Source organism: Diceros bicornis, chromosome 21, assembly GCF_020826845.1.
Source record: "Diceros bicornis minor isolate mBicDic1 chromosome 21, mDicBic1.mat.cur, whole genome shotgun sequence".
Taxonomy (NCBI): Eukaryota; Metazoa; Chordata; class Mammalia; order Perissodactyla; family Rhinocerotidae; genus Diceros; species Diceros bicornis.
Window position 1 is genome coordinate 13,777,939 of NC_080760.1, and position 11,426 is coordinate 13,789,364.

Genomic DNA, 11,426 nt, shown 5'->3' on the forward strand with positions numbered 1-11,426 from the left:
ATTAATGTGAGTGGTGAGTGTATACATTTAAGCGTATATATATATATATATACACACACATATATATATATTTATATATATTTGGGAGGATTTGGGAAAAAATTAAGGAAAGCTGTCAATGATAGCTGGGACTAAGAAAGGTGGGACTATGAAAGCCTTTGCTTTTCTGTATTTTCTAATTTTTCTATAAAGAAATTGAAATTTACTAAAATAACATAGTTATTTTTTTATTTTTAAAAAAGAGGCATACAAACCACAATCACAATTTGTAATTCATTTAGCACCACTCAAACCCTTTCAGTATTCTCCTTGTGAAAACTGAATAAATGTCTGTCTTCCCCATCGGTTTACAAATTCCTTTGAAAGCAAGGGCAATGGGTTTTGTTTTTTCTGTTTTATTTGTATTCCCCCTCCTAAATGTATACCTCACCATATGTGGTATTTTCCAACCGCGGCTGGTTGGTTGAATCCGTGGATGCAGAACCCGTGGATACTGAGGGCCAACTACAGGGACTTGAGCATCCAGGAATTTTGGTATCCTCAGGGAGTCCTGGAACCAATCCCCCAGTTACGGAAGGCTGACTGCACTCTTTCTCCCTCACACCATCAGTTGCTATCCTGTCAATTCTATATCCAAAATTTATCTTGTACCTATCCCTTCCTACTTAGTCCCACTGGACACAGCATGGCACAAATTTAGAGCCAGAAAATGTGTGTTGGTGTGTCTTAATCCAGCTATGCCACTTTAGGAAAGTCACCTAACCTATCATGCTCAGTCTCCTTACCTATAAAATGAGAACAACTATCTTTCAAAACTGATGGAAGGATTAGAGATAATGTATTTAAATTACCAAAGCACTGTGTCTTGCACAAAATAAGCATTCAATAAATGCTAACAATGATTACTGCCCATTCGTTAACTCAAGCTTTCATTACATCTCATCTTCTTGATTTGTTACCTCTAATTTTTCTGAACCATTTTAGGTATTACTGATAAATTAATCTAACTAATGTATTTTACTAATCATATAATTTGCCTGCTGAAAAACCTACTCATGTCCTGTAAGATAAAGTCCATATTCCTTTGCTGAGCATTCAAGGAACTCCATGATCTGGCTTCAAACTGCCCTTCAGGTGCCACTTCACACTGCTGCTTTCGGCATAGCCTACAGAGGACTGACTACTCCAGCAGAATGCCCTCCTTTCCTATCTATGACTGAGGAACAAACCCTATTCCAGCCAAGACCAAGTTCATATGCCAATTGCCTTGATGAAGTCTTCCCTGATACTCTGAAATGAAGAGTGATCTCTCCCTCCTCTGAAATCACATAGCCTTTACTTTTACCACCAAAGGGAGCTAAATAAATATTAACTGAGGTCCCAATATGTCAGACACTGATGGGCATTTGGGAAATAAAGGTGACAAACCCCAAGGAATTCTCATTCTGTCTCTTTACATACTCATCACATTCTAACTTGAATTATAATTTTGTGGACCTAATCTCCAATACTTAGTTATAAACTCCATGAGAACAAATATCTTAATATTCCATATTCCCCACAAACCCCTACTCCTCTTTCAAGACTCAATTTAAACGTGATCTCTACTAAGCCTTCCCCAATCACTGCCAGAAGAAGGTATTTACTACTAGTTCTATCCTCTGGACATCCTCAATGTATGTCTAAGAATGAATGAAGAAATACTAAATTCTTAAAGATATGATAAGTGAATGAATGCCAATTTTTCTAAACTAGAATACTACTAACCTAACTCATCATATCCTTTTTTCTTTCATTTTTAACTTTTCTCTATTTCTGTACACATGATAGATTTGTTCTTATCCAACTACTGTCTCCATTGTGAGTTTTCTAAAGCCTAGCTGGAATTACGGTCAGAAAAGTATGGTCATTGAACAAACAGAGCTAATTGACCCACATGAAATGAGAGACCACAAATGAATTCACTATTAGTAAGATAAGCTAACGTTTCCAAACTTTCGATTTTTACAGACCTATAAACCATTCGTTAAAATAATTATAAGACCAAGGTTGTCAACTTTTGATTTTGCCAAGTAAAGCATTAAGATACAACCACAACTCACTACCATCACTATCTCGGAAGAAAAAATAGTTCTCCAAATTGATTAAGTCTACATATCGGAACAGAAATGTGAATTCTGGGGGTTTTTAAATTTCTCTGTGGACTTCGTTAATGTTCATTTCTGGCCGGCTTTCGGGAACCTTTAATTAACTATCTATATTCAACTGACATACAGCAAAGTCAGTCATACGTTCAGAGGCGCTCCCAACACCTCACCCTCGCTCCTCAAAAAGACAATACAACTGTGCTTTGCAGTCTGACTACAATCCTCTCAATCCGCCCCTCTTCCCAACAAGTATTCTCCACGCAAAGGACTTCCGTGTAAGCATTTCATGTTCTAACGTGTACAATCTTGCCAAAAGTATTAAAGTTTCAGGACAAACTGGAGAACGCCGCGATCCCAAACCGAATGAGTGTCACATCTGTGCAACAGAAGTCCCGTTAGAAAAGGGACCTAGGAGAAGGGACTTAGGACCAGGAAGCCGTCGTGACCTGCTCGGCCACTTGCACTACTGTCAAACACAAGCTGTCCAAGACCCCTCCCAAACACCACCTGAGGTCAACCTGAGAACCATGATCCATTTCAAGGCCCAAAGCTGACAGGAACAAACAAACAAAAAAGAGCAAAGCAAGCAGAGCAGCCGAGTCAACCAAAGACGCGGGGGCCTAAGATCCCGCAGGGCAGTGAGGAGGCCGCCGCTGCGCTCCCTCAGCCCCACTGCCCACACCCAAGCTGGGGGAGGGGGTGTGTATGGGAGGAATTAAAGCGGCAATCGACAGGAGGAAAAGCCGAGGCACGCCTAACGATGTTTTGTAAGGGTCTCCAAGTCGAGAGGCACGGTCAGAATCAAGCCCCCAAGCCTTACCTCAGCGCTCGGGTGTTTAAAAGTATCTAAAAATAGCAGCTCCATCGCCGAGTCCACCGCCATGTTTGCCGCGGGCGGGAGCAGGGGGAGGACTTCCGGGGCAGCCCTCCAACCTCGGCGACAGCGGCTCAGGAGAGGCAGAGACCGCCGTACTTCCGGTTGCCAGAGCGCTAGCGCCGCAAGCCTCAGCCTATCCTGACGCGAAGTGCTGCCCGGTGTCGCCGGCCCCGCCTTCTCCAGCGCGGCGGAGGGCGCCCTCAGAGCGCCGAGAGAGGCCAAGAGAGGAAAGCAGGGGACTACGGAGTCTCCAGTGGTCCAAACCTCGTCGTTCTACCGCGTTATAGAGCCGCGATGGGCTCCCGGTGGCAGAGTGCAGAGCTGGCTTTGGGGAGGGTGGAGGAGGGATGGAGAGCGCTGCCAACTCTGGATACCCAGCCTAGTGAACCCGCCAGCAAGCAGCCTTTCTAGGGCTGGCAGGAAAAAGGTGCAATGAGCGAGACTGTAAAGTACGAATTTTTTTAAAAAAGAAGAAAAAAAGAAACTGTTGTCTCAAAACCAAGAGATTTTTTGTTTTCTCCTGCAAAATGCGACTTGTGCATCATAATACCTAACCCACAGGCTTATTGTGAGGATGTATTGAAATAAAATTCGAGAAATTGTATGACGTGAAATACCATGAACAATAAAAATGTAGAGGGAAAAGTCAGTCTCCTTTTCTCCCTGTTGATGAGCATTGGAGCAACTTGAACAGTTTGGTAGTCTTAATTGGCGCAGGTGCTTGGGAGAGCAGTTAGGAATTATCTAGTAAAATTATACGTGCCTGCTCCCCTTCTGGGAAAATTCTTGTACATGTGCTCAAAGAAATACCTACAGCTACAATAATGTTCATGGCAACATTAATGGTTGCAAAAAAGCTGTAAACTTGATTGTCATTAACAACAAGTAATAAGTAAACTGTGGTATGTTTATGCAATGTCATAGTATACAGCAGGTAGAAATAATGAACTAGTGCTGTATCTACTAACATGTTAAGCAAAGGGTTAAGCAAACAGGTTGAAGAATATGTAGTATAAAATGGCATTTATATAAATGTAAAATAATATAACTTTTTAAGGGCATATATGTTATAAAATTATAAAGAAATGCCTTGGAGTGATAAACCCTAAAATTTCAAGATAGTGGTGAACTGGAGGGAGATGTGACCAAGAAGTGTACAGGGGCTTCAAGTGCTTTGATAAGATTTTATTCTTTAGGTTCGTGGTGGTTTCACAGGTGTGCTTTACGTTATTGTTTGTACGTTTCAGTATGTCTGAAATATTTAATAATAAATTAATTTTTAAATTTTTAAAGTAACTGTCCCATCTACCCCCTTCCTCAGCCATCCTGTTTCCTCTATTAGCTAAATTTGTCTATTTTTTGATTCTTCAGTTTCTGCTTTTGAATTTACTAATTCCTTCTTTCTGCTTTCTTTAGTCTACATGTACATAGCTGTTCTTTTTCAAATTTCTATAGTGATGCTTAAGTTATTTATATTCATATTTCTTATTTAGTACTATATATATTTGTGTCTACTAACATTTCCCTAAGTTCTGCTTTAACTGTAACTAATACACAATGTAGTGCTTTTATTATTGGTGTTTTTTACATAGTCTGATTTTCTTAGCTTTGATTTTCTTTTTGACCTAAGAGTAGTGTGAAGTAGCTTTTTTCCTTTAATAATAAACTATTTTTAGAGCAGTTTTAGTTTTTTGGGAAATTGAGCAGCTAGTACGGAGAGTTTCCATATAGCCCCTTTTCCCACTGTTCAAGGATTCTCCTATTATGAATATCTTGCATTAACATGGTACATTTGTTACAATTGATGAACCAGTGGTGATACATTGTTATTAACTAAAGCCTTAGTTTACATTAGGTTTCACTCTTTCTGTTGTATGTATATACTATATGTATATTTGAATTTATAGACTATCTCTGAAAGAATTATGCAAGAAACTGGTAATAGTTGTTGCCTCCAGGGAGGGGAACTAGATGGCTAAAGGTACAGAAATAAAGAGAATCTATTTCCATGTACATATATTACTGTACGTATTAAAAAATAAAATTTTAAATGATGAATAAGAATTGAGTAGAGAAAAAAAGAATTTAGGAGTAAAGAAAACTTTTATAGACTCTTTCAAGAACTTTTGTTGCATAGAACAAAGAAATGAAGTGGTTGTTAAATGGGGGGACGTGGAGTCAAGAAAGAGTGTCTTTAAGATGGGTGATAACAGAGCATGTAGACTGATGGGAATGAAGCAATGGAGAGAGAAACATTGATGATGAAGAGAGCGAGGGAATCTGAAACAGCAAAGTATTGAGTAGGTGGGAGGGGTGGTACCTGGTGGCCAAATATAAAGTGACCTTTGCTAGAAAGAATACCTGCTCCTTGGTAACCAGGGGCAAGGAGGTCCATGGGTAAACATGCCAATGGGAGTAATGATTTAGTAATGGGGAAATGAGGAAATTCCTTTTTGACAGTTTCTATTGTCTCAATGAGATCATCAGCTATGATTGAGAAGGCAGAAAGACATGTAGGGGACCAAAGAAGAGAGAAGGTATTAACCAGACTTCTGGGAGAGCCTCAAATCCCTGACTGGCTATCTATCACCTTAGTATGTAGGGCTTGAAATTCACTTCTCCTTGCTCACTCTTTCGCCTTGTCCCTATCACACCACTTAGGTGATTCAGCCATTCCCAGCTAGATATGGCTCCCTCCCTCAAGAGGTATTTCACATCACTGTGCCCTTGCTTACATGGTTTCTCTGTTTTGAGTATGACCCCCTAGGTATGGCTTTCAAAAACCTACATACAGGGGGCCGGCCCGGTGGTGCAAGCGGTTAAGTGCGCCCGCTCCGCTGCGGCGGCCCGGGGTTCGCTGGTTCGGATCCTGGGCGCGCACCGACGCACTGCTTGGCAAGCCATGCTGTGGCGGCGTCCCATATAAAGTGGAGGAAGATGGGCACAGATGTTAGCCCAGGGCCGTCTTCCTCAGCAAAAAAAAAGAGGAGGATTGGCGGATGTTAGCACAGGGCTGATCTCCTCACACACACACAAAAAAACCTACATACAGTTACAATAGCATCCAAAAGAATAAAATGCCTTAGGAATAAATTTAACCATGGAGGTGAAAGACTTATACACTGAAAAACAAATTGTTGCTGAAAAAATTAAAGAAGACTTAAATAAATGGGAAAACATTCCACGTTCATGGACTGGAAGACTTAATATTGTTAAGATGACAATATTACCCAAATAAATCTACAAATTCAATGCAATCCCTATCAAAATTCTAACAGCCCCTCCTTTTTTTTTTTCCAGAAATGGAAAATCTGATCCTCAAATTCATATGGAATTGCAAAGGGCCCTAAATAGCCAAAACTATCTTGAAAAAAAAATTTAGAGGATACACACTTCCTTTTTTCAAAACTTACTACAAAACTACAGTAATCAAAACTGTGGTAATGGCATAAGGACAAACATATAGACAAATGCAATAGAATTAAGAGTCCAGGGCCGGCCCCGTGGCTTAGCGGTTGGGTGCGCACACTCCGCTGCTGGCGGCCCAGGTTCGGATCCCGGGCGCGCACCAACGCACGGCTTCTCCGGCCATGCTGAGGCTGTGTCCCACATACAGCAACTAGAAGGATGTGCAGCTATGACATACAACTATCTACTGGGGCTTGGGGGGAAAATAATAAATAAATAAATAAAATTAAAAAGAGTCCAGAATAAACCTTTACATATATGGTGAACTGATTTTCAACAAGGGTGCCCAGGCCATTCAATGGGGAAGGAATAATCTCTTCAATAAATGGCACTGGATATCTACATGCAAAAGAATGAAGTTGGACCCTTACCTCATACAATATATAAAAATGAACTCAAAATTGATCGAGGACCTAAATGTAAGAGCTAAAACCATAAAACTCTTAGAAGAAAACATGGGTAAATCTTCATTACCTGGGATTTGGATTCTTAGCTATGACACAAAAAACATGAGCAATAAAATACAAATAAAATTGGACTTCAAAATTAAAAACTTTTATGCATCAAATGACACTATCAAGAGAGTGAAAAGACAATCTACAGAATGAGAAAAAATATTCGCAAATTGTATATTTGAAAAGGGTCTAGGGCCGGCCCGTGGCTTAGCGGTTAAGTGCGCATGCTACGCTACTGGCGGCCCGGGTTCGGATCTGGGGCTCTCACCGACGCGCCGCTTCTCTGGCCATGCTGAGGCTGTGTCCCACATACAGCAACTAGAAGGATGTGCAGCTATGACATACAACTATCTACTGGGGCTTTGGGAAAAAAAAAAAAAGGAGGAGGATTGGCAATAGATGTTAGCTCAGAGCCCATCTTCCTCAGCAAAAAGAGGAGGATTAGCATGGATGTTAGCTCAGGGCTGATCTTCCTCACAAAAAAAAAAAAAAGAAAGAAAAGGGTCTACTCTCCAGAATATATAAAGAACTCTTACAACACAACAATAAAAAGACAAACCACCCAATTTAAAAATGAGCAAAGGACTTGAATAGACATTTCTCCAAAGAAGGTATACAGATGGCTAATATGCACATGAAAAGATGCTCAGCATCTTTGGTCATTAGAGATAGGCAAATCAAAACCACAATGAGATACTTCACACCCATTAGGATGGCTATAATTTTTTTAAAATAACAAGAATTGGTGAGGATATAGAGAATTTGGAACCCTGTGAATTGCTAGTGGGAATGTAAACTGGTGCAGCCACTCTGGAAAGCAGTTTGGCAGTTCCTCAAAAAGTTAAACATAGAATTACCACATGACCCGGCAATCCTACTGCTAGATATATACCAAAAGAATTGGGCTGACCCTGTGGCTTAGCGGTTAAGTGCGCGCGCTCCGCTACTGGCGGCCCAGGTTTGGATCTGGGCACACACTGACGCACCGCTTGTCCGGCCATGCTGAGGCCGAGTCCCACATACAGCAACTAGAAGGATGTGCAACTACGACATACAACTATCTACTGGGGCTTTGGGGGAAAAAAAAGGAGGAGGATTGGCAATAGATGTTAGCTCAGAGCCAGTCTTCCTCAGCAAAAAGAGGAGGATTGGCGTGGATGTTAGCTCAGGGCTGATCTTTCTCACACACACAAAAAAAAGAATTGAAAATAGGTATTCAAATACTTGTACATGCATGTTCATAGCAGCACTATTCACAATGGCCAAAAGGTGGAAACAACCCACATATCCATCAATGAATAAATGGATAAACAAAATGTGGCATATACATACTTCCTGCCCACCATCAGTTCCCCCTACCCCTCAGGTTTGATATTCTCTCATTTGTACTTCAGAATATATTAAGCTCTAGTGCCCAACAAGTTTATTGCCCTTATTTATTTATAGGTCAGTGTCCCCCTTCTAGCCTGTGAGCTTTTTCCAACATAGTGATTATACCCTGTTCACCAATATATCCCCAGCACCTGGTGCACACTAAACACTCAAAAATGTTTATTGAAGGAATGGATTTCTTTTTTGCTATTTTGAATTGCATATAGAATTATATATTACCTGTGTTTTATATATCAAATGTTTAGATTGTATTATTCTTATTCTTTCATTTTTGTCTGTCTTGCTCATCAGATTATAAACTCCCCCAGAACAGTGCTCTGTAAACAGCTGATAGTAGCTATTGCTTTTTTACCAGCTACAGTGTCTCTCTCCTTCTTTGATTTCCACCTCCCTGCAGAGAAAAGAGCCATTTGAAGAAAAACAAAAATTGCCTCTAACGTGAAAAGCAATTTATGCAAATCTGAATGCTTACCAGGAGCAACTTGACAAAAAGGCAGAGATGGTGGAAGAGAGCTAAGAAGCCCACAACAACTCAATGTTGCATTTATTTGGTGACAGATGAGCTCCTTTCCAAGGCAACTGACATGCACACAAGTACACAGAGCAGGGGGAGGGTCTGAGTGAACTGCCAAGCATTTCAACCTCTCCAGAGACCAAGGACTTCAAGAACAACTGATTTGGGAGTCTGGCAAACTGCCAACTGCAAGACATCCATCCACCAGCAGAAACACAAAGGGTCTTCATTTTCCTCCCTCTCTCAGCACACTGATTAAAAGTAACAGCTGCCACCCTGTCTCCATGAGACTTGATTATGATAATTCCCTACAGCCTAGGGCTTGCTGTGAAACTTGCACATCATTCTTCAGAATGTAGTCCGGAGATTATCTAAAAGTTATCTAAAGATTTGAGAAACATGGATTGTAAACTATTACCTACACAAACTATCTTGAAATAAACACACCCATTAGTGCCAGTTGTTCTGAAAGGTTTAGTGACACCAGCTGTTTTCCAACTTTTTTCTAGCCTCATAAAGGCATAGCACTCCAGGATCCTGTCTATTTTTAAGACAGGCAAACAGCCAAAACTCTGTGGTTCAGTTCCACTCTTGGGTACAGAGCCAGCACTATGTAGACCATAGCCTTACCTATGGTACTTTTGTTTGTGTATGTAATTGCTCTGCTGCATTCAGCAGATCCAAAATCTCTCAAAGCATGTTCCTTCCAGAAGCACCGTAGAAAAAGGTTTCTGTGATCAAAAATAATTTGGGAAATCCTATATTTCCTGTCGCCCTCTTATAGCTTTACCATGCATATTATAAGCTCTGAGGAATACGTAGAAAAGAAACTTCTTCAACTTTTTAGAACTTAACTGCTGGAAATTTTAGCTTAATCTAAACTTTCTCTTAACTTTAGGTTTTTTTCAGAGGGAGTTGTTCCATATGCAGCTGCAGATTCGGTGTGTTAGTGAGAGGAGGTGAGATCAAAATCCTCTTAAACCGCCATCTTGAACCAGAACCTTAACAACTTTATTTCTATGCACTTAAGGGCTAGTGATATCAGCCTTATGGGTTATTATTTCTTTTAGCACTTTTAAATGAAAGCATAAGTACAAAGCCTAGGTGGATTTGAAGATGGCTGGTGGAATGAATTGAATTAGCTAAAACTAGTTTTTATATAACAACTTTCTGTATGTTAATTGATGATCAAATATTAACCAGGTTCCTCTCTCTCTCTGGACCCACTTACAGTCCCACATCAGAGATTCTACCCCTCTGTAAATCTTCCTCAGATTGTGTAATGGCCATAACCTGGTCTCCTAGTTCCAGCTAATTTGACCAAGGATAATCACGTGGGTTATGGGGAGTCACCAGTTGGCAGCAACTTCTGACGTATGTGGCCTGACTCAAAAAGATGAGAGACTCAAGTGAAATTACCAGCTGGTGGTAAGATAGCAGCATGCAGATTCATGGAGTGGAGCTGAGTCAAATTAATGACAAAAGACTAGACTAGAATGAGTGTTGATGATCACTTACGCTGAGGTCCCAGAGCCACTTTGAGCCCAGAAGCAGTTTCACTGAGGAAGGCCCAAACGTGTCACCACTCTTGTTTGAGAGTAATGTGTCTTGCTGTAATCCCCTTGTATTTAAATAGCTTGAGTGGGTCCTGATGGCCCTGATGGCCTAGCGGTTAAAGTTCAGCTTGCTCCGCTTCAGTGGCTCGGGTTCGGTTCCTGGGTGAAGAAGCACACCACTCGTCTGTCTCACACAGAAGAACTAGAAGAACTTACAACTGTACACAAGTATGGACTGGGGCTTTGTGGGAGAAGAAAAGGAGGAAAAAAGGAGGAAGATTGGCAACACATGTTAGCAAAGGGCGAATCTTTCCCTGCAAAAAATAAATAGCTAAAATAAATAAATAAGTAAATAGCTTGAGTGGGTCTCTATTTCTTGCAATACAACAATTCTACTCTCTGCCTAAGCCAGAGACTTAGGAGTCATTTTTGATTCTCTTCATTTCCCTCCTATCCAGGTTCCTGATCACCTCACCTCCATAATGACCTTCACATGTGGCCCCTCCTGTTCATCCCCACTGCCCTCCCTGAGCTGAGTTCCGCGGCGTTTGTGCACTGTACTGCAATAGCCTTCTGACTGGTCTGGCTCTGCTCCAACCCATCCCCCAGAGTGACAAATACAGATTTGACCAACTCATTCCCTATCTTAAGTACAGAATTTGACAGTGAGCATTTAGAAACTACTTAAGTGTTTAGAATACTTGAGTGTTTTGTTCTGTTTTGATTTTGTTCTTTGGATTATAAATGCTTTCTTATGCTTCCATGCTTCTAATCACGCTCTTTTCCTCTGTTTGAAATGCCCTTGTCCTTTCTTTGCCAACTAACTCTTTATTCACATTTCAGAACTTGGGAAAATTTCCTGACCACCACACCCAACACAAGCCTCGGGCTCTTAGATGCTCTTTATTACATTGTTTATTCCTGCCTTGTAATTAACCTTCCCTTTAGAAACTGTAAACCCCTTGAAGGAAGGAAGCACACCATTTTCATGGTTGTATCTCTTTGCCTAAGAGTACC

The 11,426-nt window shown here is 40.9% G+C and overlaps 1 protein-coding gene across 2 annotated transcripts in view; it reads right to left on the reverse strand.

The window, feature by feature from the left end:
* The window catches only part of VIRMA (vir like m6A methyltransferase associated), a 65,258-nt gene extending 62,197 nt beyond the window's left edge, over positions 1-3,061 (reverse strand). For both annotated transcript variants that reach the window (XM_058564618.1, XM_058564617.1), the window contains exon 1: positions 2,968-3,061. In XM_058564618.1, the coding sequence (XP_058420601.1) occupies positions 2,968-3,030 (63 nt within the window). In that variant the 5' untranslated portion in view covers positions 3,031-3,061. The remainder of the gene's footprint in view (positions 1-2,967) is intronic.
* Positions 3,062-11,426: the final 8,365 nt, after the last annotated feature.